Source organism: Chelmon rostratus, chromosome 9 (genome assembly GCF_017976325.1).
Source record: "Chelmon rostratus isolate fCheRos1 chromosome 9, fCheRos1.pri, whole genome shotgun sequence".
Lineage (NCBI taxonomy): Eukaryota > Metazoa > Chordata > Actinopteri > Chaetodontiformes > Chaetodontidae > Chelmon > Chelmon rostratus.
The window spans coordinates 2,694,214-2,719,042 of record NC_055666.1 but is presented as its reverse complement, the minus strand read 5'-3'; the positions used below and the strand labels follow the sequence as shown (position 1 = coordinate 2,719,042).

Below are 24,829 nucleotides of genomic sequence, written 5' to 3'. Positions count from 1 at the left end.
TGTGCATGTGTATATACATATATACGTATGTTTTCTATATATGTGTGTGTGTGTGTGTGTGTGTGTGTGTATTCTCCTGTTGTTCAAAGCACACAACCCTGCAGGACTGTGGAATCATCAGTATTAGGTGTGTTAGCACAGTGAGATAGCCTACAGCCCACACTTTGAAACATCTGACACCTGTGTCAGTGGGTTTGTGTGTGTGTTTCATGCTATAAGTGGAGGTGGTGTGTTTACAGTCTAAAGTTAGCTCAAGTAATTCATTACACATGTACCAATGTCTCCGTTTGCCAATGTTTTACTTTCATTTTAAGCATTTCATGCATTTTTCACATGGAGGTTAGTTCACGGGTAATGTTGAATGCAACTCAAAGGGTAAAAACTCTTGTATAGCATGTGGGGGAGCTCGAGTCTAAAGGCCTGGTCACAGCAGCATTTCAAAGTGAAATTTTGTGACAAATTCAATCATTCCTTAGGACTGGCCACGGTTAATGGATTAGCTTGCAGATAAGTAGATGGACACACATTGTTTGTGGCAATTTGGGTGAATCTGATCCTGCCAGTTGACCAATAGCGAGCTGTCTAAACAGCGCTAACATTTGCTTAAATTGACAGCTGAGGAGTTGAAAATGTCGTAGCTTATTAGCTGCGTTCCAGCATTTACATTTATTCAACCCCCTCTGTCAGGATATAAACTATTCCACAAAACAGTAATGATTTGTAGATAGTTAAGAGACACAAGTCAGTGGCACAAATACATCAGAAAGTGTTTGAAATTACTGTCCCATTAGCACGAGCTAACTGACCATCAGCAAGCCTGCTAGCGCAGCAAGCTTTATGAAGGAAATGGTAGGGTTTGTTGCTTCTTGAAGGAAATGTTAGAAGAGGCTGTTAAATCTAGTCTGTGGTTTAGGCCTCCACCTTCAGCACCCTCTAAATTTTCCACCCCCTACCCGAACAAGGGTCTGTATCCAATCCCTACTTTCATCTTTTGACTCTACCTCTTTATTTTCTACCCCCTACCCGAACCAGGGTTTGTATTCCCACCCCGCTTTTTTGGTGCAGTTGGTGAGAGGCAGGTGTAGATGATGGTAGTGTGGCAATCGGCAGTTACATGTGGCATCTAGGCCTGTGGTAGCATTGTAGCAGCTAACAATAGCTAAAGCGGTGAGAGTATGATAGTATCTTAGCAGTTAGTATTGGTAGCTAGCAATTAACATTAACAGTATAGGTGAATCTAGCTTTATTGTCTTCTTCTGTTCCTCTTAGCAGGTAGCGGTTAGCACGTAACATTAGCTAAATGGTAGCATCGGAACTGTATTGTCTTCTTCTGTTCTTCTTAGCGGTTGGCATTAGCATTAGCAATAGTTAAATGGTAGCATCGGTACTGGCCACTACCTGGAGCATCTCTGGGTCAGTTGAACGTGGCGGTGCTGTTTGGATTGTGTAGGAGCAGTGTGAACTGGCACTAGGGGGGGTGACTCTGGGACGCCGGAGTTCACTGCCTAACCTCCTGGAGGTGTAGTGGGACTAAGTAGGCGAAACACTGTTGAAGGGAGGTTTCCACCTGATGACCCCCAGAGACGTGTTAGGAATCACTGCTCTTTGGCATGTATAGAGGCAGATTAGAGCTCCAAGGTTCTTCACTGAGAATGAATCCTCTTTTTGAGCACAAGTATCTTGTGTTTAAATTAACTATTGCCCCCCTTCACTAAGTTTTCATTGGCTGACATGAAAAGTGCCATGGTAGAGTAAGGAGAAGCTCAGCGAGCTGAAAGGTGTTAGATTAGAGCTGATTAGCACCAAGCTTCAACTCTCACACATTTTAAGAAGAGCTCTGGATTAACTGCGCTGTGCCACTTTCTGGTGTCACCAGGCCCCTGATGATGTCATCATCTTGAAAGTTGGTATTGGTTGCATTATGGGGTCGGATGCAGAATCGTTGGAGCTTGCCCCACGTTAAAAGTCAAGATATATCTTGGCCTCTGCTGCTTCTTTTTTACCTCTTTTTTATGTGTCTCTTGCAAGTTCCCCACCTTCATGGAAGCACAACACTAAATCACTATAGATTACTACATTACGTATTTAAATGGAGCTAAATTAGCATCAGAATTGTTGGCATGGTTTCCTTAACACATTGCTTTCTTTGGGTTACATGTGCTTGAGGTTTGTCCATCTGGCAAAGGACAAAACTGTGTAACAGACACTGTTCGCTGTTTTTGACGGGAAATGAGTCAAATTCAAAGCTTCCAAAGATACCCAAATATGTCAAGCTAAAATTTGGGAAAATGTGATATAAAGCGATGCAGAAGACGTGCAGAATAATTCCATTTGATGGAATGGTGTAGCCGTTCCTTGAACATTTAACTCAACGTAAAGATCATACTGTCTGAATTAAGAGCTGGAACCAGCTGATACAGAACATACAGTACATATACAAAGACAGTGTGGAACAAAATGATTTTAATGACCTTAAAGCTGCCCATGAAAAATTTGTTTTAAATCTTAATGTTTTTCCCTATAACTACACATCCAGAATAAATAAGATAAAATCAAATTAAGATTTAGGAGAAACTCCTTTAGTTACTCTCAAAATTCAGCTAATCTGCTTCATTTCGACCCTGCACGTTTAAAACCAGACAACACACACACAAAACATCAGAAATTTTTCTCAGTTTAAACCACACCTGTTCTAACTTTGACTCCATCACTCTGAGGAAGAATCTGATTGAGAAAACAAGCTTTCAAGCCTTTACCAGAAACCCAAATGGGAAAGCTGTAAGTTAAGGGGTTATGATCTAAAAGAGAAGGTAAATATTCCCTGTGGGCAGCTTCCCTCCCAAAGTATCAGTATAAGTATAGGTCTTCAAAAAGCCACTAGTGGCGTCTAGGCAAAGTGAGCCCTGTCACGCACCCTCCCACCCCTAAAAATACACACAAGCATGCACACCTGCCTGCACACCGATAAGACGTCAACCACCGCCGCTCCAAATGTGTTTGCACACCAGTGTCGGTTGACTGCACTTCCTCATTGAACGACTTGAACAATTTATTCTGACGCGCCGCTGAATCCAAGGGGGAATTTAGATTGAGATTGAAAAAAAGGAAAATCAGACACGACCTGAAAGCCTTGAGGGAGAGAGAGAAGGGGGGAGGGTGGGCAGACCTGAGGCCGAGAGACAGGGCGATATATGAGACTGTCACTCAACATTACGGTGTCACTACAAGCGGACAATCATTAACACGGCTAATGAACACAGCGGGGCCATGCTGCAGACCATGCTCACGTAAAGCCACTGTGGGGGAATTTCATTAGTCCTGCTGCAGCAGAGATAATCCACTGATTCCCAACCAGGGGTTGTTCTGCTGTTACCAGGGGTTACCTGACAGGGCTGCAGAGGAGCGCAACTAAATTTAAAAACTGAGAAAGTAGAAATGATAATTTGATAAATCCACATTTGCATTTTTAGGAGGAACGTAAACAGAAAAATATGCTTTCAAATAGGTGTGAGGCTGATCTGCAGTATATTTATTGTCACAGTAACCTGGAAACTATGGTAGTCTGACTGCATACGACGAACCTCAGTCTTCCAATGATCTGAGTCAGATGTGACACCCAAGAGTGCATGAAAAGAAGCCAGAAAAATGTAAAAGGCTTAAGAAATGGATAAATGGTTAAAATGTCCAGTCCCTGCCACTCCAAGTGTTAAAAGTGTGAATGCAAAATAAACCAAAACTAATGTAGAAAAGACCGGAAAAAAAGGTCTAATCACCAAATGTTCCAGGAACTCTATGTCCTGTATGAAACCACATACAACCAAAAATCAACCACAACCACTGGGCTGATATACTGTCGAACTATGATGATGATGATGATGGGGACCTTCAGCCATCTGATAGGACTACAGGGGTTTGTCAGGAAAAAAAGAATTACTAATATAATCACAATCTGTGTAATTTCAACAACAAAAAACATTTAGAAGACACATCCAACTACTGTGGCGCAGGAAAATGAAAGCTTAATATGATTTGCAGATACACGTTGAACATTTGCAGATCACACGCTGAACATTATGTATGGATGTACATTAATAAAAACATATTGAATAAATATGAGAGGAAATTAAAGTCCACATCCGAGAGTGAGTACTGGCAGCTCTGGCCTTTAGACTAAACTAACTAAACTAAACTAAAACTGATTTGTCATCTTCCACCTTTTAAGGGGCATCAGGTGACTTCTCAGTGTGCTCCGTCAGCTTTTGTCTTGTTTGTCAGACCTAAATTATGACAAGCATCCAACAACAGCCAGACGTGGGCGTGTCCTGTTGAAGCACAACCGCTCAGAATCAGACCAAACGAGCAGTTAAGACAAAGGCCAAACTTTGAACAGAGCACAGAATTTGGATTCTACACGCAAAATTAGCTTCATGCTTTCAGATCGCTCCCTGTGTACTTTTAAAGGTTAAATCAGTTCCACAGTAACAAACCTCCATCCTTACACATGGTGTGTAGAGTGAGATGTACGGCCGTTATCTAATCTTCAGTGCTTCGAAAGATTTGCATAACCTCTTTATTGCATGTGACAAGAAAGGCTTTTGGCCCACTGACCTGGGCTCTTCAGACTTCTGCTTCCACATTTACTGACTTTCACTAACTAACTAGTATTTAACATTTTGTTTTTGCTTTATTCAGTCACAATCACTCCCAGCGACAGGGAACACTCTTTGTTTCTTTGTCCAGCTGTGGTAGAGCTGCCTCTGTACAATGACCCACACATACATCTCTAATGTAATAAAGATGGACATGGACACTGCAGATCCTTATTTTCTTTGATGCTAAAACTCCTCTTCAGCTCTTTGGTGAGCACTGTCCTCACACCTGTCTGTGACTCTCAGCACATACTCTGTCATTTAATACCGCAAGATAGTTGTTTTAGGCTTGACCACAATCCACTATTGTGTTATAAACAATCCTTTCAAGAAGTCCTTTAAGGATGTTTGTGGTGTTGTAAAGATGCCTTATTTCTTTTGGTTTTCTTTTAATGTACAAGCTTTTAGTGCCCACACACAGACCCCTAAACGCATCACCGCTTTATAAAATACACAAAGAGAAAAAGGAATACATTTAATAGATTCACCATGAGGACAATAACACGCTCACACCCAACAACAACCTCACTAGTCACAAAGAGATCGTCAAAAAGCCACATTGATGACAATATGAGAGTGTATTTTCAGCCCCGCAAATACAAGAATGGCCCAAAACACATAAGGTTAGAGATTTTGAACTTTTTGAGAAAGGTGTTACCGTGTGTGTTTGAGGCAGCGAATGATGCAACTATTCATGGCATCGAGATTCTTGCTAGAACCATGCATTATCAATGTCATTTGTATACATAAAAGAAGGACTGTTTCACTGCATCGTAAAATAGTCACGACTCCGTCAGGGTTGATTGTCTTCATTAGAAAACAATCAATGGGAAAAAAGAGAAGCGTTTTAAAAGGTCTACTGTAGGTTTATCTACTGTTCAGTGATGTAAAGAAGGTTCTCTATTTACAATAAGGAAGAAAAAAGATCTCTGAAGCTGCAGAGAGGTGTCCATAAGGGCGTATAAGCTGACACAATGATTTTTAAAATGCCTTACTTAAATGCCTCTGTCAATGTATACGCCTATGGGTCTATGGGTGAATAAATGAATTTCATGCCTGAATCTTTTCCTTAGTTTGCTTTGCTGCTTAAATACACATGAAATAAAGTGGTTCAACACCTTAATCATTAAAACTGACTGAGGTTCTACATTTACCGCCATTCGCCTTCCTCTTAATATACATGACACATTAGAATTGAATGCATATATGAAGCCATTCTGCCATTCATATGTCCTTATCTTAAATTCATCATGATGATTTTTGGGTTGCTTGTTTTTTACATTGTTTTTTAGATTTTTTTTTCTTTTTTTTTTTTTTTAGTTTTTGTGCCCTTCCTCTTTTGCAGATGGCGCAAAACACTGCATTAATTATTATTTTTTTAGTATTTCAAAACAATTTGAAAGCATTGCATGTGTAAAATTTTGTTTGGGGATTTTATCATAACGAACCAGAGGATTCACTAAGCGCATAAATCAATTTAGAGAAAAAAAGGCAGAATTGTTGCTGTACTTGCTGGGACCTCGTCCTGCTGAGGTCTGGACGGCCGTCAGTCAGCGGGGGGAAAGTTTAGCTCAGGCTGGGAGCTGAAGGGCGTAGCCTAGTGGCGCTTCGGACGAAAGCACAGCGGAGACACGCATTGCCCTGCTTCAGCTAAGAGCACGGGACCACAGCACAAAATAAAAAATAAAAACAAATTATTGAGAAAAAAAAAGGATGCTTGAGAATTTGAAGTCAGTAACAGCCAAAAGCAACATCTTGGCTCTCCTGAAAAGTTGAGAGTTAAAACACCCCTCTTCACACCCCCGTGGCCCTAACACCGTGAAATGGACCGAATGAGAAAAACCCCTGAACCTCGGAGTAATGAAGTAGATAAGAAACAGAAGCAGAAAGGTCTCTCTCTACTTTAGAGCAAAACGAAGTGGCGCTTTCTTCCCTCCATCCTCATCTCAATCTAACTTCAGAGTCAGGCACCATCCAAACAAAGACTGGGGTTTTTGTTCAGGAAGTGCACCAAAAAGATTTCTCTCTGTAAGTGTAATAAACACATTCCTGAACGTACCTGAGAAGAAAAGAGCAAGCACGGTCCCGAGCAGCAGCATCTTGTCCGTGTTCGGGACGCCGGTGGGTGACGCGGGGATGTGGGACGGGACTTGGTGCGTTCTCGGCTGCTCCAGCAGCACCGCTGTGCGCCCCGCAGAGAGACACCCAGCCTGCCGCCACGCTCACCGCGCCGACACTGTCCGTCCGGCGGCCTCTCGTTCTCTGTCTGCGACGGTAAAGTCCCTCAAGTTTCAAATCCCCGGACGGAAGGAAGGAGAAGCCTCGGTGGAACGAGTCGGAGCAAAGTACGCGCCAGAAGAGGCAGCCTCTAAGTGTGTGCGTGTGTGTGTGTGTGTGTTTGTGTGTGTGTGTGCGTGCGTGTGTGTGAACGTGTGTGCCAAGGCTCGGGCTTCACACCGCGCTGCCTGGAGAGATCAACCTCTGCTGGATGGAGGAAATGTCAAGCGTCACCGGGCTGCAGCTCCGAGCGCGGACAGGCATCACGACGCGCCTCCGCTGGCGAAGAGGTCCCGGTACATTCTGCGATCTTGATGCTGACAGCAGGAGGCTGGGGTTATTACGAGTGATATCCCTCCCCCTCCTCTCCCACCCCTCCTCTTCCTCCTCAGAACATCATCATCATCACCTATAGGGACAATCTAAAACTGCATATATTTGCTGAATGTTTAAATTAGTTTACATTCCTGTAAACCAAAAGACTTCAGCTTTTACTGACTGACTCACTTTTATGAATAAACCCCAAATATTTTGGAAAGCTAATAACTGGAGTTTGTTGAGTAACTGAACACCATTAATCCAAAGGTTAAATGGACTGGACTGCCTCCCCAGTAGTCTGTTGGAACAGCACCTTTAATAGTTTGGAATGTCTCCACTGCAGCACAATCAGCGACACTGGAAGTCTTATGAGCCTTTTCAAAAAGTGCAGTATGAAACACTTTTGCATCTTCTAATTTTCGGAATAGAAAGATTTTGCAGCCTACAGAAGTCTATGGTTTGATGCTCTGCTTGGAGCTTTTAAAAAAAAGTATGTGAAAGTACACAACTAAACTGTGCTCATTTGATGCAGATAAACTGGTTACAGTAGCATTGTTTCAATAAATCAGTATTTAATTACTGTGTTGTATTTTAACGAAGCAAAATTTGTTTTCATTATATGACTCATTTAAATCTGCTCTATAATCAATATTTCTACTTAAACAATAGATCAAACAACTTGATATGAGAGGTTTAGCGACAGTTTCGCTCTGTGGAGTGTTTCAGCATCTTTCAGCTTATTGTTTTCGTTTAAATGGCTGTACACTGAGCGTCCACTACCTGCTCTGCACCAAACACAAAAACATGTTTTTCTCAGGAGTTGGTGGAGACCAAAATCTAGCTAAAACACAGTGAACTAAAATTCATCAGATGGACACAAACACAACTCCAAATGACATCTGCTGGATATGCTGGATAGGTATGTAGGCACAAACAGCTGTCTATATTACATTTCTTCTTCCCCTCTTCTTCTTCTTCTTCTTTCTAAATTCTAAATTACCACAATCCATCTTTCCCTAGCCAAAGTGTTTTTGGAGTACAAATGTGACCACACACAGGATACAGGATGCAAACCCTGGTCTCCTATGCTCACATCCCCCCCTCCAGCCACCTTGGTATGACTTCTGTATAGTACAAGAATTTAACACTACATGAACAGACTGAAACTTTGCCAGTGAACATAATCCAGCCAGCAATTATTTTTCCTCCTGAAGTGTTTTCTGGAGTCAGGAACATCGTATATTCACTGCAGTGCACTACAGACTTGGGCACAAGCATGTTTTGAGTCTTTGCATGTTGATTTTTATATTGTACAAAAAGGACTAGACACCCATGACTCCCTTTGCAGCCAGAAAAGCACATCTACACCAAACAGCAATCTACAGCTATGTAAGCTTTGAGAGGTCATTTTGAGAAGGTGATTTGAAAAAGAAAAGGCTGTTTATGGATTATAAAGCATGTTTTCCTTGTTTGTTTAGAGAAATTCAGAAAGAGGAAATGTTTGTGTAAGACACATTATTTTTTGCTTTTGTTGGGATCTCACCACGTGGACAAAGAAAGGCCTTCATCTAAAACTAACAAATCTCACCTGAGTGCAAGATTAGGTTTTAATCCAAATCCTGGTTCCTCACAGGACGAGAGCCACCAGGACTCAGGGGAAACATGGCCATGACGTCTTCAAGGATGTAGGAATCAACGCGCCTCGTTCTGCCTCCCCTTTCCACTGCTATGTCAGGTTGCTACGAGAGGAGAATAATTCCAGATACCCTTCAAGTAGCCTATGCAACAGTCCTTTAACTCACTGAACACGAGATCCTGGAAGATCAGCTTTGTGTGTAACCAGCGATCTCACTCTGCCTGCAGAAGGAAGACACAGATTAATTGTTTTCTTTAAGAAAGAGAGGAAGAACTTCTAAGCCCCACTCTCTTTCAATTAAGTCAGCTCTCCAGGACCAGCCATTAAACACAGACAAAGAGACACAAAGGCCCTGTCACCATCTGACCTCTAAGACAGGTGGGCAGACATCGGACTGCAACACATGTTAATGCTCCCAAAGTGATTTCAAGTAGAGACCCTTGTCTGTGCGTGGACGTGGTGATGATAGTGTGTGACGGTCAGCTTTATTGTTGCATCAGCTTCACTGTATTATTGTGAGTCATGTTGTTGCTGTTTGAGACACCTTAGTCATTGTATTTTCTGCTTTGTTCTGTGTGCTTAGCACGTTATATTGATCATGCCATCGCGCTTTGTATTGTGTCTCCTGCCGCTGCAGTTAGGCCCGTAAGATGCACTTCATCATTTAAAAGAGCTGAACCACTTCTGTGTAAGAGACAGTTATTATGTCTTCATCACCTCTGGTTTGCTTTGAATGCCTTTCCCTCTTTCTTTTATACTAACCCACAAACACACACATTCACATGTCTTTACAGGCGCTCACACACACCTTCAAGGCACAAATAGAAGTACAATAACGTAGCTTGGCCCGCCATCTTGTTTTCAGAGACGTCATCCATTGTGCTTCTCGTAGCTCTGGAGCTTCGCAGCCTTGAACTTGCATGATGGAGCCACTGAAGCGGGCATGTCCACCATCTTCCCTTCTATCTCCCGTTTCCCTGTCTCCTTCACACACACACACACACGCTTGCTGTCTTCACACTTGCTAGTGGAGTTAATTCTGTTCTAGCTGCTTCTGTGGTAGTTGTAGTTGGACAAGAGATGTTTATTGATTGAAGGATTATTGATTGTTGATCAGTGTTGCTAAAGCTGGTCTGTGATTAGTTGTGCATATGTGTTGAGGTAACTGCTGGTCGTAAAGGTCAGTGCTCAGATTCAACCCTACACTGTTCACCTGATAAATGTAAAATATCTTTTAATATTTCAGTTTCCATCACAACATTACAACAGTTTAGACTGCATCCACAGTTTGGTTATTTGTGCTAGATCTAGTAATAGTTTTATTGATATTAATACAGTTATTGGTAGCAATAACTAAATATCAGCTAATAACTAAACCAGCTCCGACCAGATCCCAACACCTTTGTATTCAAACTTTAGAACATCCCTTAATTGTGCCAAAATACATGGAATTAGATGTCACTTGTGTTTCTGTATATCCATATGTTGATGCAACCCAGCTGTAATTGTAGGCAGCATTTGTTACTGTTGCTTTTGATCAATACTACGTCATAGCCGCTTTTTGATGCTTAGTTTTTGTACACATGCAGTGGTCGGAGGCAGCGCAGGCTCAGGTTGTAGCTGTGGCAGCCTGTGAGAGCCAGCTGCCCGCTATCTGCACTCACTAGCCTCAAATCACCTGCTTGTGTGATGTTTTCCTGCTCAGTGGAGAAGAATGGGATTCACCCATACGCTGTCCTCCCACTTTAGCTTTCGCTATAACAACCCATGATGAGGAGACAATCAATAAAACAAGGAGAGGAAGCTGGATGAACATGAGAGGGAAGGACCTCCTGTCAAAAAGGCTAATAGTTTGTGTAAGTATCTCACCAAACAGGTGGAGGCTTGCCTGTACTTAATGAAGAGCCACGTCGGTTGAAGTCATGCTTTTAGTAAAATATATCGCACAGATTTTAGCATGAGGGGAAAGTGACAAATCTGAGTCATCGCTCACCAGTTATGCAAAAGTGTAAGTTCACCCAAGACACACAGAAACATGCTCCATCAGTGACTGTATTTATTCTATCTCTGCCATCCATTTTCATCATTACCCTCTCCTACCAATTATCTAATCTCAAAATCACACCTGAAGTATAATGTGTAAGTGATGTGAACATGTCCTTCAAGTAATACAGAAAGTGCTGAATTTATGTGCCCCTTTGTGTTTTCATTTCTATAATGCAGGAATGTTCACAGCATTTCACTTTGTTTCTGATTCTGACCAACTAACTGTGTCACTATTGTCAACTCAGTCTCAGTCCTGCTCTTATATTTTACAGCGAGTGGTTGCCTAGTGGTGATTTTAGGATTCACTGTGTGTCCCCTTGTCTAAATGTAAGAGGTATGTGGACTGTGGTAAGGGTGGGGAGATGGTCCAGGTTCATATTTGATATGTTTAACATTGGCTGTTCTGTGGTAATTTGTAACTCGTCTGATCGTAAAGTTTGAATCACCAAATGAATGCCTATTAGCATGCTAATCACTAATTGTGACTTTAGCTAATTGCTAATTACCCACCATGCTAGGTGGATTTTGGTAAGAAGTTTGTACAAGTTACCTCTGTTCACAATCTAAACTCACACAGGTTATGCTGTTTTAAGATAAACACCAGAGGAATATGTTGTGTTAGATGCCATAGTTGTACTCCTTATGTTAGTGAATAATTTGTGTCTTGCATTTAATCAACAATGAGTTATAGTTTGCTAAAAGGACTTCATAAAAATGCCTGACAATTAAAAGAACAATCACCAAAATGTTTTGGTGTTCATCCAAACACCTTTCTCAACTGTAAAGTGGCAACTCTCACCCCCCATTTCATACCTTCACATTTTGTTCTCCTGTACCTACATATATGTAATGATACAAGTCTATCTTTACATTGCATATTTATTCTTTGCAGTTAAACGAGTTCCCCTTTGACAACAGGTAACATGTTGGAAAATGATACTTCAAAGGTTAAAGAGGGGATTAAAAATTGACGCCAAGGGGTCCTGACCAAGCGTCCATATGTGGCAAGTTGGGAATGATAGTGTGTTACACTGACCACCAAAGGCAATGCGACGCAGCAGAGCAACCTTGTGGACGTCTTTACATTTAAATAAATCAATGTATCCATGATCCTATAATTAAAGGGATCCAGCTATTTAATTCTGTACTACAGTTAGTATAGCCTACGCTTCCAAACCCTGCATAACCAGCTGCCTTATCACTTGGCAAAACTCATTTTGCACACAGTGAAGTTGGCACACAACCACATGCTGCAAAGACAGAGTCTGTGTAGCAGATAAAAAACAATGCTGCTGCCGAGCACAATGAACATCATTTAGCAGTATGTCGTGGATTAAATCTAACCCCAACCAACCAATTTTCTAAACTTGGTTTAACAAAATTACGAGGTAACCATTACATGTAGCACATAGAATGTCATTTATTTTCGGCTTTTGTTGCTCACAGAATGTGTATTTTGCCTTGTGCCTATTGCTGTCCAGTGGCTTCAGTGCTGGAAGTGTGGATAGTGTGTAGATTTGGTGCAGAGCAGGTGTGGAGCAGAGCGCTGTGCTGCTCATCATCCACAGTGCTGTGGTGTGGGCTGTTCGGTGCACTGCTGGACTGGATGATTGTATAAATGGAGGAGAGGGGAGCTGGAGGACACACTTTTGTGGCTGGCCAACCATAAATAGCTGTAACACAGAAGCGCACACACACACATATATACAACACTCACACACTCGCTACCATCATGTGTGCTTAAATTTCCTCACATGCAGTTTCTATAATTGGTGATGGAAGCAGCTGAGATGGCGCACAGTTTTTATGGGTGAGCATCTGCAAAATGCTTATGCCTGAATGTCACAGATTAGTCTCACTGACAACAGGAGAAACAAGATGATAGAATTAGGATTTCAACCAAACTATCTGGTTTTGTTTTTCACAGAGTCATAAACATGAGATCAGCCTGCTCTATAGACAGCAGAACAACAGGGAGGGCACAGAGACAATGACTGGCAGAATGCTTTTGTTCATGTATTAACAGCTTTTCCAGCCTCGCTGGCAAATCACAAGCCTAAATTAGTGAATCCATTTTGATGCACGTGCACACGTACAGCGCACACAGTCACGCACACACAAAAGTGTCACAACCTTGTCCCATCAAGCAAATTACATGCCTCTCTGTTCACCCCCAGAGGTCATTCAACCTCATGGCCTGTTGGGCAACAAGCTGTTCAGCTAATCAGTGGAGAGCCTCTCCTCTCCAGGGAGTGACATATGGTGAACAGCACAGTGACATCATAACAAATAACAACCACTGTGACATCACAAGAGGCTTTGCAGTGGTGTCATAAATCTCATTGTGACCACATCTGTCTCCACCATGGAGGTCTACTGCTAAACTGGCTGCAGGGTCTATATACAGCTGCAAGGCTAGAACGATGTGTGGTGATGGTGGTCCTGGACATTTGAAGTGATGGTCTCTTAAAAGATCTATCTATCCTCAAATTCTGACACCCTTTACCAACCAGCCAGAGCGGATTACTGCCTCAGGGCCACTTGAATGGATAAAAAACTCAAAGCATGTTTGATGCAAACAGAAATGCTCACGAGTTTGGTGACTATTTCTGAAGCGCCACCATGAGGTTGACATTTATGCTTTATAGTGAAATGTCTCAACTACTACTGGAAGGATTGCAATTACTTTTAGCACAGGCATTCACCTCCCCCACAGAATGTTTGTGATCCTCTATTTTTTTCCATCATCAGGTCAAATGTGAATTTGTCCAGTACTGATGACCAAATACCTGTAAAACTAACATTATTCCCATCAGCCATGGCTGTGTACTCTGGATTTGGTGCTAATCACTAACACCAAACTGGGACGCTGGACATGCTTAACATTACAGCTGCTGAACATCAGCTACTAAAATGCTCACAATGACAATGCAAACATGCTGACGTTAGCATTTATGCTGTGTTCAACAGTCTCACAGAACAGCTAGCATGGCTATAGACTCTGAAGCTGTGTTTACAATCACATTCGAACTTACTCTAACTAACATTATACACAGTAAGAATAGTATGTCTGACTGCACAGTTGGATTTTGTTTACACAAGAAATGCCCAAATGTACACTAGATTGGCAAGAACTTCTGGCCCACCTGAGTATGTATACTCGTGGTCAGTTTATCCAAATAAACCAAATTTCCAAGCAGGGGCTGAAGTTTTTAGAGATGTGACGGAGCTGCTGGCTCGATGACACCAGCTGTCAGTCATCACAGTCATCTGACTGCGTCGCATAACACTGAACAGGCTGGTGGTAATACATGGCATAGATAACTGTTCATTTAGTAGCCTAGGCTGAGTGAGTGTGTAGGAGGTAGTACGTTAGTCTGTGATTTTGAACACAGCCTTACTCTTACTCTTAAATTTTTATTCAGAAATAGCCCTCGACATAAGACTTAACAATATGCAGTCTTGTTTGCTTTTTCAGAAAAAGAACATAGGTTAAACAAATGATGTAAAGTCAAGTTTATAACTTGGCCCAGTCCTGAGAGTGATCATTGGTTAGCTTACCAACCCAATGAGCCCAAAAGTCTGTAATTCATCGCTCACCAGTTATACAACTGAATTATTCTCCAGCTCAGTCATCTCTATTCCATGGACCTGCATCACACTGCTTGGCTCGAGGCCACGGGAGGTAACTCTGGACTTGTTGGAGAATCACTAAATTGTCTTAGACACAAGAGACATCACTTGGGTTTCTTTTTGTTGGCTAACTGCTGTATTGAGGTTCAACTGGAGTGTTTTTGTTTGGTTCCTGAGATCCTGAAGAGTTATTTTAGAGTTTAGAGGGTCCCTGTGTCAAATTCTAGTTAAGTCTTTTATATATAAGTTTTGCATTATACAGTAACGCCGCAGTAAAGTAATTACTGTGATGCATAATGTTACAGTAATTACTGTGTTATCATCTGGGCCATGTCATATAGATAGACAGACTGTATACAGTGCATTGTTTAGAAAGTGAGAGGAACAGAGTTGTGTTTGTTTGTTTGTTTGTTTGTTTGCTTGTTTGCTTTATTACAGTATTGGTTAATTAGGCAGTGAATTAAATCCATGTACTTAGAGCACTATCACAATATCTCTTGCTTTTTTGCTCAGCATTTAAGAAACATATCCTTTAAATGCAATACTTGGCACAATATATCCTCTTTAGTTGTATTTCTTTGGTTTTTGCTCTTGTCCAGGTAAACCAGTGTGTTGAAAATCCTTGGTGAAAAGGGTGGGTGAATGTAGGTGTGTTTTCACTCCTTGGCATAAGTAAAGGTGACGCAGTAGATATATTTCTAAATTGCTTATTTAATTTTAACTGAAGTTTCCTGACAAACATGAAACTTAATAGAAATTAGTGTGAATGTATCAGTATCAGAGTTCTTCATGCTAATGACCTTTGTTGTGTAGTCTACTCAAGTGTACAACAGCCTTGGCATGTACGCTGCCTGGCTAATACACACAGTGTAACAAAGTAACCATTAACACAAAGGATGCAATCATCTGCAATCATTTTAATGCAATTATTTTAATGGATTTTTCCATATTTATGAATGCTGATGATGTTGCTGTCCTCAACAGATGTTATATTTAGCTGCCTATCAAGTCACTGAGCACGGCTTTGGCTGCTGAAAAGAGACATCACTGATCTTCAATAAACCTGCTGCAAATACTACTGCTGATAAGTAGACAGTTCACTTCCAAAGTCAGAGTTCTTTCCAAAACATAAACCAATGAAATGCATAGATCAGAGTGAACTGAAATTTGAACAGACATAAACCAATCTAGGACGAGGCGAGTCTAAAAAAAAGACATTTTTGTTTTAGCAAAAGGCTAGAGGTGGGCCTTCCAAACACTTTCTCTTCTTACATTTATATTTACCACTAAATAATAAAAGGGAGGATCTGAGTGGTCAAATTCCTTCCCATTCAACACTGAGCAGACCTAATAATGGCAATTACTTAGTTTGCCATGATTAAATTTCATTGTTGTTATGTTATTTCATGTGTGTATGTTCACTGACCAAGACTGAATGTTCAATCCGTCATGTTTCATTCATTCTCAGGCTGTTGCTGACAAACTGTTGTGTCAGTTGCTTACTTTGGTCTCATCACAGGACACAGCCTAATTACACATCACTCACTTAAACTGCCAACTGAACGGAAACCACGTACAGCTAAATTCAGCAAGTTCTCATTCGATAAGCAAACAGATACAGGTGGGAGGAGATCAGTTCACTGGGCTGCATCCAGGATATGGCAGCTTGTTTCGGTAAGTGAATCCCTGGATTGCCGCTGGACTGAATGCAGCTCAATAAGCCTGAATGGGGAAAATCTGGCATCAAAGAGAAAATTCTCCACATCCATGAGGAAAATCAGCTGGGTCACTGAAAGACAAGTTACATAACTCGTGTGCTAATATTTAGTCATTTTATGTGCCTTATCTATAAAACATGCTGCCCTCTCAAAACGTCTAAACAAATGTAAGTTCCCAACAGGAATCTCCCTCTGCTGTGACTTTGCTTCACGGTTTCTTGTCTTCTGCTCCTTGTCAAGCCTTCTGTTTGATGATACTGATCAAATGGATGAAGCTTCTGGTGTGGAGAATCAGCCTCATGAAGTTATTAACATTAGATACACTGTGTTGTTTTTCTTTATTTCAAATTCATTTTGTAGCGTTGTCTGTTTGTTTTGGGAATCTATGACAGGCCATGGAAAACAATGGTGAAGTTTTCCAAAAGAGAAGTCAAAGGAGTTCAGTCAAAGGAATGTGGGCAGAATTTCTGGGTTCAGCACCACCATCACCATCAGTCCAAACTTCTACCTTCATGTGTGTGATAAAATATTCTGAACTCCAAGTGCACTCACCAGTTTTTTCTTTGTTTTTGTGGCCTTCAGCAAATAGTACTGGATCAGGTGTCAAAATGTGACCTTGGTACAGAACTTTAGTCAGGTGTTGACAAGTGGTTGTGTAAGCAGGGTTATATATTCACTGAATGGGATGTAGTTGAATGCTCCAGAACTGTAATGTTTTATTGCATGTAATTACTCCCAAATTGAAGTATCTTTCAACCTTTTTATACCATGGTCATGGTGAATGCTCATTTCCGATTTCTACAGGGTGTCCATTAAGTCATGTAATAGACAACTACTAAGTAGGCCCAACAAAACTGTCTGGATGGGTGATTTAATTGATTTTCTATGTTTTACAATGTTATAAGCAGGATAATGCCCTCCAAGGTGTCGCAGTTCTGGCCTCCCCTTCGTCCATTAATTCCTGATAATGGGCACCTCATCTGGCATTATCTCTTACATATATAAGCCCATCACCCCAGACTTTACATGTCTCAGTAGGTCTCTTGGCTCTCAGAGTTGCTGGGTCCAGATGAGTTCAGTGAATAAAAGCCCAGTTCAGTGGCTGATTCCTCACACGACTTGTCTTTCATATGAGGACCTTTGACTGAGGTCTTGACCACATGTATACAGATGTTTTTAGAACAGATATTTTCCCCCTCTGGACACTCTGCCAGCCCGTCTGCACAGTGTTAAGTACTCTGCCTGTGGATGTACACAACTGCTACGTTTGTTTGTACCCGTCATTCATTTTTTGAAAGCTAAGATTTCTGTGATTCGACTGATGGAAATTATTTCAAGATACAATCACAACAGCAGGTACAATCAACGCCAGCAAACAAATAAACAATGCTTCCAAATTTTATCCAAACTGACAGATTGTTTTTCCAGAGGACTGATGGAGAGCTTCATCACATGGTGCAACAACAATCACCTGAAGCTCAATATCAGCAGAACCAGTAAGAACAATCCTTCAAATATGAATGTTGCTGTAAAGAAGCTACAAACTGTATAATGAGGAAGAGCTAAACAATCAGCACAGTTTCAAGGTGGACGCCCAAGATTAGAGTCAAGTCAGTATCTGACCAAATGTGAAATATGGTCACAATCTGCCTTCTGTTCCTAAGTTACGGTGTTAAACAATGATCAGAAAAGTGCTAATGCAGAATTTTATGATGTTGTAGTGAAGTTGATCTTTGTCCTTTTGGATATTTGAATACCAAAATCTCAACTGATCCTTCAGTCCAGGTGAACCTGAAGTCCCTCAAATTTATCCTCAGATATTGTGTTCACGAGAATTGGACGGAGATCACAGTGACCTTGACCTTTGACTACCAAAATCCATTCATCCTTGAGTTCAAGGGCTTTTATCAAATGCCATTTTCAACTCTAACATGGAAAACAAAAAGGGGGCAAATTTTTAGCCTCTACACACAGTTTCTACAGTGTTTCTCTACTTCTACTTGAAAATACAATTTACACCGTAAGAGCGCTTTTTTTCTCTCTTGCTCACCCTCCTTGCTCCATCACCTGCTCCAGGCCCCACAGCCACAGGCTGTTGCTGTTAAGGGGTGTCAAGTGTGGAACTCACAAATGAGAGAGGGATCCAGACTCTGTTTGAGGGGTACCCAACAGTGCTCCTAGTGCCCGTATCCCTCCCCAACCCCAAGCGATTTGTTTGGTTTGCATTTAAGTCTGCAAATATTTTTTAACTTTTCCTTTAAAAACGCATCAGTTACGCTGTTTCGCTTTTTAGGAGCATTTATTTGGTTCATTTCAATTCAGTTTGAAATTCACTCACCTTTTTAAGCTTTGTTTTGTTCTCTATGAAAATCTATATGTGTATGTCTCTGTGGCTGCTAAATGTCCTCTCTAACTTAGTTTGTCTGCTCTTTGGCACTGGGTGGGTTGTCTACAGAATCAGAGCTTTTGCACTGGAAACAGCTGCCCTCTGCTTCTCATCATGCTAGATGTACTTAATAGTGCACTTTAATGCTGGAGAAGACTGCATGGAGTTTGTGGAGTGATGTGTAGACAACAGGACATATTATCCAGATCCAGAGCTGAAGGCCATAGAGTAGGTGAGCAGGAAATACTAATTACAATTAATTGCATTAATTACAATAATTTACTTGCTCTTGACTCACAGTGTAAGACAGCTTCATTTTGTAGTGAATAAATGCTTTGAACATTCCTGCAGTTATTTCACCTCAGGTCAGTTATTGCAGAGCATTTAGTCTTTGACAAAGTTGACAGCAAAGATACAAACAGGAAGTGTGCTGTATCTCAAAATTGCTCAGTGGGTAGACAGGGCCTAATAACACCTGTGTGAAGTGTACGCGGCTTGACACGCTGCCTCGCAGCTGCGGCGGCTGCTTGCAGTTATGTTTTGTCTATGTTCTTTATCTGACTCATTCTTCATTTGGCTTTTGCTTTCGTATTATTTGTTCATATTAGTTCAGCTTGCAGGAGGTCGAGGATTGCAGATATTGTCACAACAGTGAAATTATGGCATCCAAACTAGGACTATTGAGTTCCAGCCTACAGACCACTTTTCTGACACTTTCAACATTTTACTTGGAACTGTCTTGTTCTTGCTCACAGCTGAATGTTGACTTGCCTTCTTCCAACCTCTTGAAAACATTTTAAAGTTGCATTCTTCTCCACTTTGTTCCTATATAGACATGTATACATGTCTATATAGTAATTAGACATGTAAATATCTATGTATGCATCTGGAATTTAAGTGAGTATGATGAGAGAAAGCAGTGAAAATGCTTAAATCGTACTTGGGTGAACGTAATTCCCCTTAAAAAAGTGTGTCTGTATTTTCACTGTGCTGCTTTAGCCCTACACCCATATCAATGCATTTCATACCTGGCTTCATACAGCTTTGTCTAGCGAATGAAAAATAGGAATATCATCATGTGAAGCATAACCTGCAGTCAAGTTGGAGGGAGACAGAGAAGTGGGAAGTCTTAAAAAAGCTGCCCTTTAACAAAGAGTCATGCAGCAGAGGCATCTGTGTATTTCTGACCTCTGAAAACATTGCAGTCCTCATAAAGACCTAATGGTAAAAATGTTTGAGTTAGACGTTAAATGTTTTTGTTGTTCTCAGGTGTGTCCAGATCAAGTATATTCAGGCACTGTGATTAAAAATGAAAATCGTTTTTGTGTGTTTGGGAGAGTGAGTGTCTGTGTGCATGTGTGAAGGCCAGTAGAGGCTCTTCTGTACGATTCATCATATAAATCAATCCCCAACATGATATATGTTTCTCAATTAAATGTAAGTTGACTTTACATATAACCTAAATTAAATGTATTTGACTATTTAGACAAGTTTGTGCTCTTGTGTGGTTTATGTTCCTGATTAAAAAGAGAAGAGAAAGAGAAAAGAGAAGTGGCACTAAGGAAACAAAAGAAGAGGCAACAGGAGAGAAGAGAAAGGCGACAGACGGAGAAAAAAGGAAAGGTCATCAAGGTGTTTGTGAGTGTGAGAGAGAGAGAACAAGAGTTTTTTTTTAATTCCTTAACAGAAGCACCAAGACATTTAAAGTACTTCTGGATATAAGAACTGTGATGCTGCCGTGGTGTACGGTGAACAGATCTGTGTCTATGCATGATGATATGGCCTTATTTTGTTTGTTTTATAGATTTTATAATTGAAAACATGAATTTAAACCTGATTATAAACTCATTTCTGGCTGTGGAAAAATATTGTGGCTTAAAAAATACCTAAAGTTTGCCAGATCAGGAGGAGGGAAAGGAAGACCAATTGGATCACCGAGGCCATGGGACAGAATTACAGGAAGTGGACATAAGCAGGCTCACCCCAAGATAGCCAACCAAACATTTTGGGATCCCACAATCCAGCCTGAGGTCTTGGCCTACACTCTGTCATCTGTAATCACCAACACCTAGATGCACCAGGCTTTGCTTGGCCAGGTGTAGTGGATCAACCTCATGGAGTAGCACCACCATTACCTGACTGCCCAGACCCCAGACAGACTGTGGAATAGTATCCTGCCGCAAAGGGGTCCTCACTGTCCACATGGAGGAGCACAGGTTTAGGGAGAAGCCCCATCAGATCTACAACTGTAACAAGGCAGGGTTTCAGTGGGGCTATCAGGCACATGTGTCACACTAGGGCAGCCTGGTAATAAGGAGTTGCAATAATCCAGCCTAGAAGTAAAAATGCATAGAATGGGTTTTCTGCATTGTTTTGAGGTAGGATGTGCCTGACGTTTGCCATGTTACAGAGGTGAAAAGGGCAGAAGGGCTCGAATTATTTGTTTTACAATGAAAGGATTTTGAGGGACATATCCTGATCAAAGACAACTCAAAGACATTAAATAAAGAGATTCTAAGGTGTTTAGGGCCAAATACTATGACTTCAGTATTGTGCGAGGTTAGTAGCATAAAATTGCAGGTCATCTAGGTCTCTATGTCCTTAAGACATGCTTGAAGTATAGTTAAGTAATTGGTTTCATCTGGCTTCATTGATAAATATAACTTGGGATCATCTGCATATAAATGAAAATTTATGCAATGTTCTCTGACAATATTGCCTACACGAAGCATATTTATGGTTACAGATCTGGGTCAAGCACAGAATCTTGTGGAACTATTAATTACTATTAATAGCTTCGTTAAAAGACTGTGGTACATCGCCTATTGATAAAGACAGATTGAACATATCTATTAAAGAAGTGCCAATTTAGGGAAAAACAAGACAAGACAAGCCTAGTGTACTGATTACAGTGTAAATTTTGATAATAATTTCAAATTTAGTTTTAGTCTTAGTCACTTACTGAAATTTATAGTTGGTTTAAAGTCGCCTTTTAGTCTTTTTGTTTGCTTGTTTTTTTGTTTTTTTGTTTTTTCAACAAGAGTCAGTTAGTGGTTTTAATTTTTTGTCTAATTTTAGTCAATGTTTCAGTCTTTTTTCAGGCAGTTTCATGATACTATAAGGGTTAGGGTTGGCTGAGGGTTTGCTGAAGGATATTTCTCCTGGCTGTAAGAATTCCAATGAGAAGTTAGCATGTATGTATGCTATATGTTACAGTCATCTAGGCGGAGAATGTGTAGCTGACTTTTCATACTATGCAAAAATGACTGCATACATTTTGTTAGAAAAGGTGCAATATAGTCATATTTCCCTTACAGGGCATATTTATTTTCTACATATATCTATAACACAACAATCCTTTATGGCTTCTGCATGTTTGGTTGCGCAAAACAATCTCATCCAACGTAATTGATGTTGCAGATGTTATAATAATCAAATTATGGTCCTGTGAAGGGCTGCTCTGTCACCGCACCGCGTGATGAATTACAGGAAAAATTGATTATCAGACACAGATAACGTTTATTAGCTGACAAAACAGACTTTTTATGTATTACTGAGGTCTACTGCTTAATTCGGCTTCATCTTTCACACAGTAGAACCGAGATTTAATAAATCAGCAGTTATAAAAATGTGTAAGCAGCATCGTTAAGGCAGACAAGTATTATCTGGGAAATATTGCGTTTAATCATGTGACATGCAGCTAAAATGAATAACGAATTATATTAAATGTTTGCCAAATGAGTTAGTCTCTGTTTATGAGTTGTAAGAAATCAAGGTAAGCTAATTGTCAACACACCCTGAATCCATAAATTACTTTGAGCTTTAGCTTTACCAACATTAAATTAATCCTATTAACATATAGAAATCTTACTGAATTTTCAACATTGGTAGCTGATATTTACCTCAGCAGACAAATTGGTTGTGTTTCCTCTGCCCATCTTGAATCCACAAGGCAGTCCATCCTCATTGGGAACTGGTACACTCTGTCTTTCTTTCGGTTTAAATATAACACAGGTCGTCTCTCCTCCTTCATCCCACCTGACAGGCAGCTGGTGAAGATGAGGCATTCATCATTTGAGATGACAGCTAATAGTTTCATTCTGGCTTTTTGAGCTAACTGTGCTCTATTAATATGCTTTGACCAGGTTAGCTTGGTCACGTTAATTACACTGGAAGCTGCCATTAGCACATCCACACCACACATCCAATGAGCAGGAAATAAAATCATCCAATGACAAAGACGCATGGTAGCAGTGAGAATTCATACTGTGATCTAACTTAGGTCCCAAAACTCCAGACTAATTCTCTGCATCATGACTCATCAGGGCATAATGAACTGAGATTTTTAAATTAATTTTTGCTGTCCATATTTTTCATTTATGTTGTCATTACAATTTAGTCATAAAACAAAAGGGCAACAAACAACAACAAACAACAATCAGCAAACACTTAAATCCTCAAAACTTGTATTGACAAAATTAACACTGCCTGGCTTTCACCCAGGTGTGGAGGAAAATCAGGAGTTATAAGACTGGGCTGGACTACTGGGTACTCTAAAAACTACTTCTTTTTGTAGTTTTCTTCCCTGGAATGACCAAAAAGATGTTGTTTTATTCTCTTCCTTTAAAAAAGGATTTATTCATGAAATCATATGTTTTGAAGAAGTTTTAAAGAGATTTATTAATTAAAAAAATCAACCTTTAAACAGTTTTGTCCTTCTCACTGTGTTGCTGCAGCTGGGAATCTGAGCCGAAATTGAACTGATGTTAGCGGCCTTAAAACCTGTTACACAGACTCTTGGTCTTGTTGAGATGAAAATAAAAAGGCTGTTTGTGTGTTTTGGTTCTTGTGGGGTGATTCTTCCTTTCCTTGCTCTTTACATTCTCTCATGTAGTTCATAGTTTGCTGTCTTGCTCTGCGTCCACAGCAGAATTTACTACATACCTACTGTGCCTTGAGGACGAAGTAGCAATGTGGACGCCAATGGCACTTTCAGTGCATTATCATGGAATCAGCAAGTCCTATTACACAGTGGATTTGGTGTCTGTTCACACCTGCACTATGTGATTAAAAGTTCTATAAAACACCACAAATGTATCAAAGACCACTTAAGGTACAGTGCATAAGTACAGATCTGTATTTTCTTCTGCTCCCTTTTGGCATTATATTTGCATTGGGTGAGACAGAGTGTAGGTGGCAACTCTATATACAGTCATACAATGCAGTCCAAAAAACAAAACAGTGTGCTGAAGTGGCTTAACACACGTAGAGCTACAACTGTCGGTGGATTTGGTGCTGCTAATTTAACTTTCACATTTATGATTTACTGTTATTAATATCAAAACAGTGCTTAATAGAGCTTTAATGATACTGGGTTTGTCTGGTCTCAGACTTGACTCTGTGCTGAGGACTCCAAGGATGCCCTGGGCTTTTTTTTTACAGCTACGATCCACACGGGTCTCTAATGGCTGCTAGTTTTTGTTTCTTGGAAGGTTTGTTTCACGCAGATGCTCCACTGACCCTTTCAGCTTTGGCTTCAACAACCAACTGCATCCTATCGCTGCTGCTCGGGTGAAAAAAGGAGAAATAATCAGAGAGGAGTGAGAGGAGGGGTGCAGATCCATGCGAGCATGAAATAACCAGATATTGTTACCAAATCTCACAAACAATTTCACATGAATTTTTTCCCACTGAACCTCTTCCAATCTTTCATACCTACACCTCTCATTTTCTCCCATACCCTTTGTCTCTACCCATCCATCTCTTGTTCCTCTCTTCACCTCTTCCTTCCTTCCTCTCTCACTCTCTCTCTCCTTCCTCCCACCTCCTCTGAATATCTCTCTCTTCTTCAGGTCGCCCTCCGCCTCCTCCTGTCTTCCTCTCGTTACCATTTTATAGGCTTGTTAGTTCCACTTGAAATGCCAAATGACAAACAATCTAAACCCAGTGAGCCGCTACCTTGCTGCCCTCATAGAGCTGCAGAGTCTAAACAAACAGGATATGAGCTGAAACACTCACACAGTCCGCCCCCAACCGCCCACCATAAATCCTCATATAGGATTTAGACACTTAAACACACACATGAACTGTGTAATGATTAACACAAAGTCATTTCTAACCTTTGAATTCACATTGTGAAGCGATAGTGAGCAGGGTTAGATCAGCT

General features: G+C 40.8%; 1 protein-coding gene across 1 annotated transcript in view; it reads right to left on the bottom strand.

Moving 5' to 3' along the window:
• gfra3 (GDNF family receptor alpha 3) overlaps window positions 1-6,819 on the bottom strand; it is a 45,348-nt gene extending 38,529 nt beyond the window's left edge. Inside the window, exon 1 of the mRNA XM_041944690.1 lies at window positions 6,709-6,819. Coding sequence (XP_041800624.1) covers window positions 6,709-6,748 — 40 coding nt within the window. The 5' untranslated portion in view covers window positions 6,749-6,819. The remainder of the gene's footprint in view (window positions 1-6,708) is intronic.
• Window positions 6,820-24,829: the final 18,010 nt, after the last annotated feature.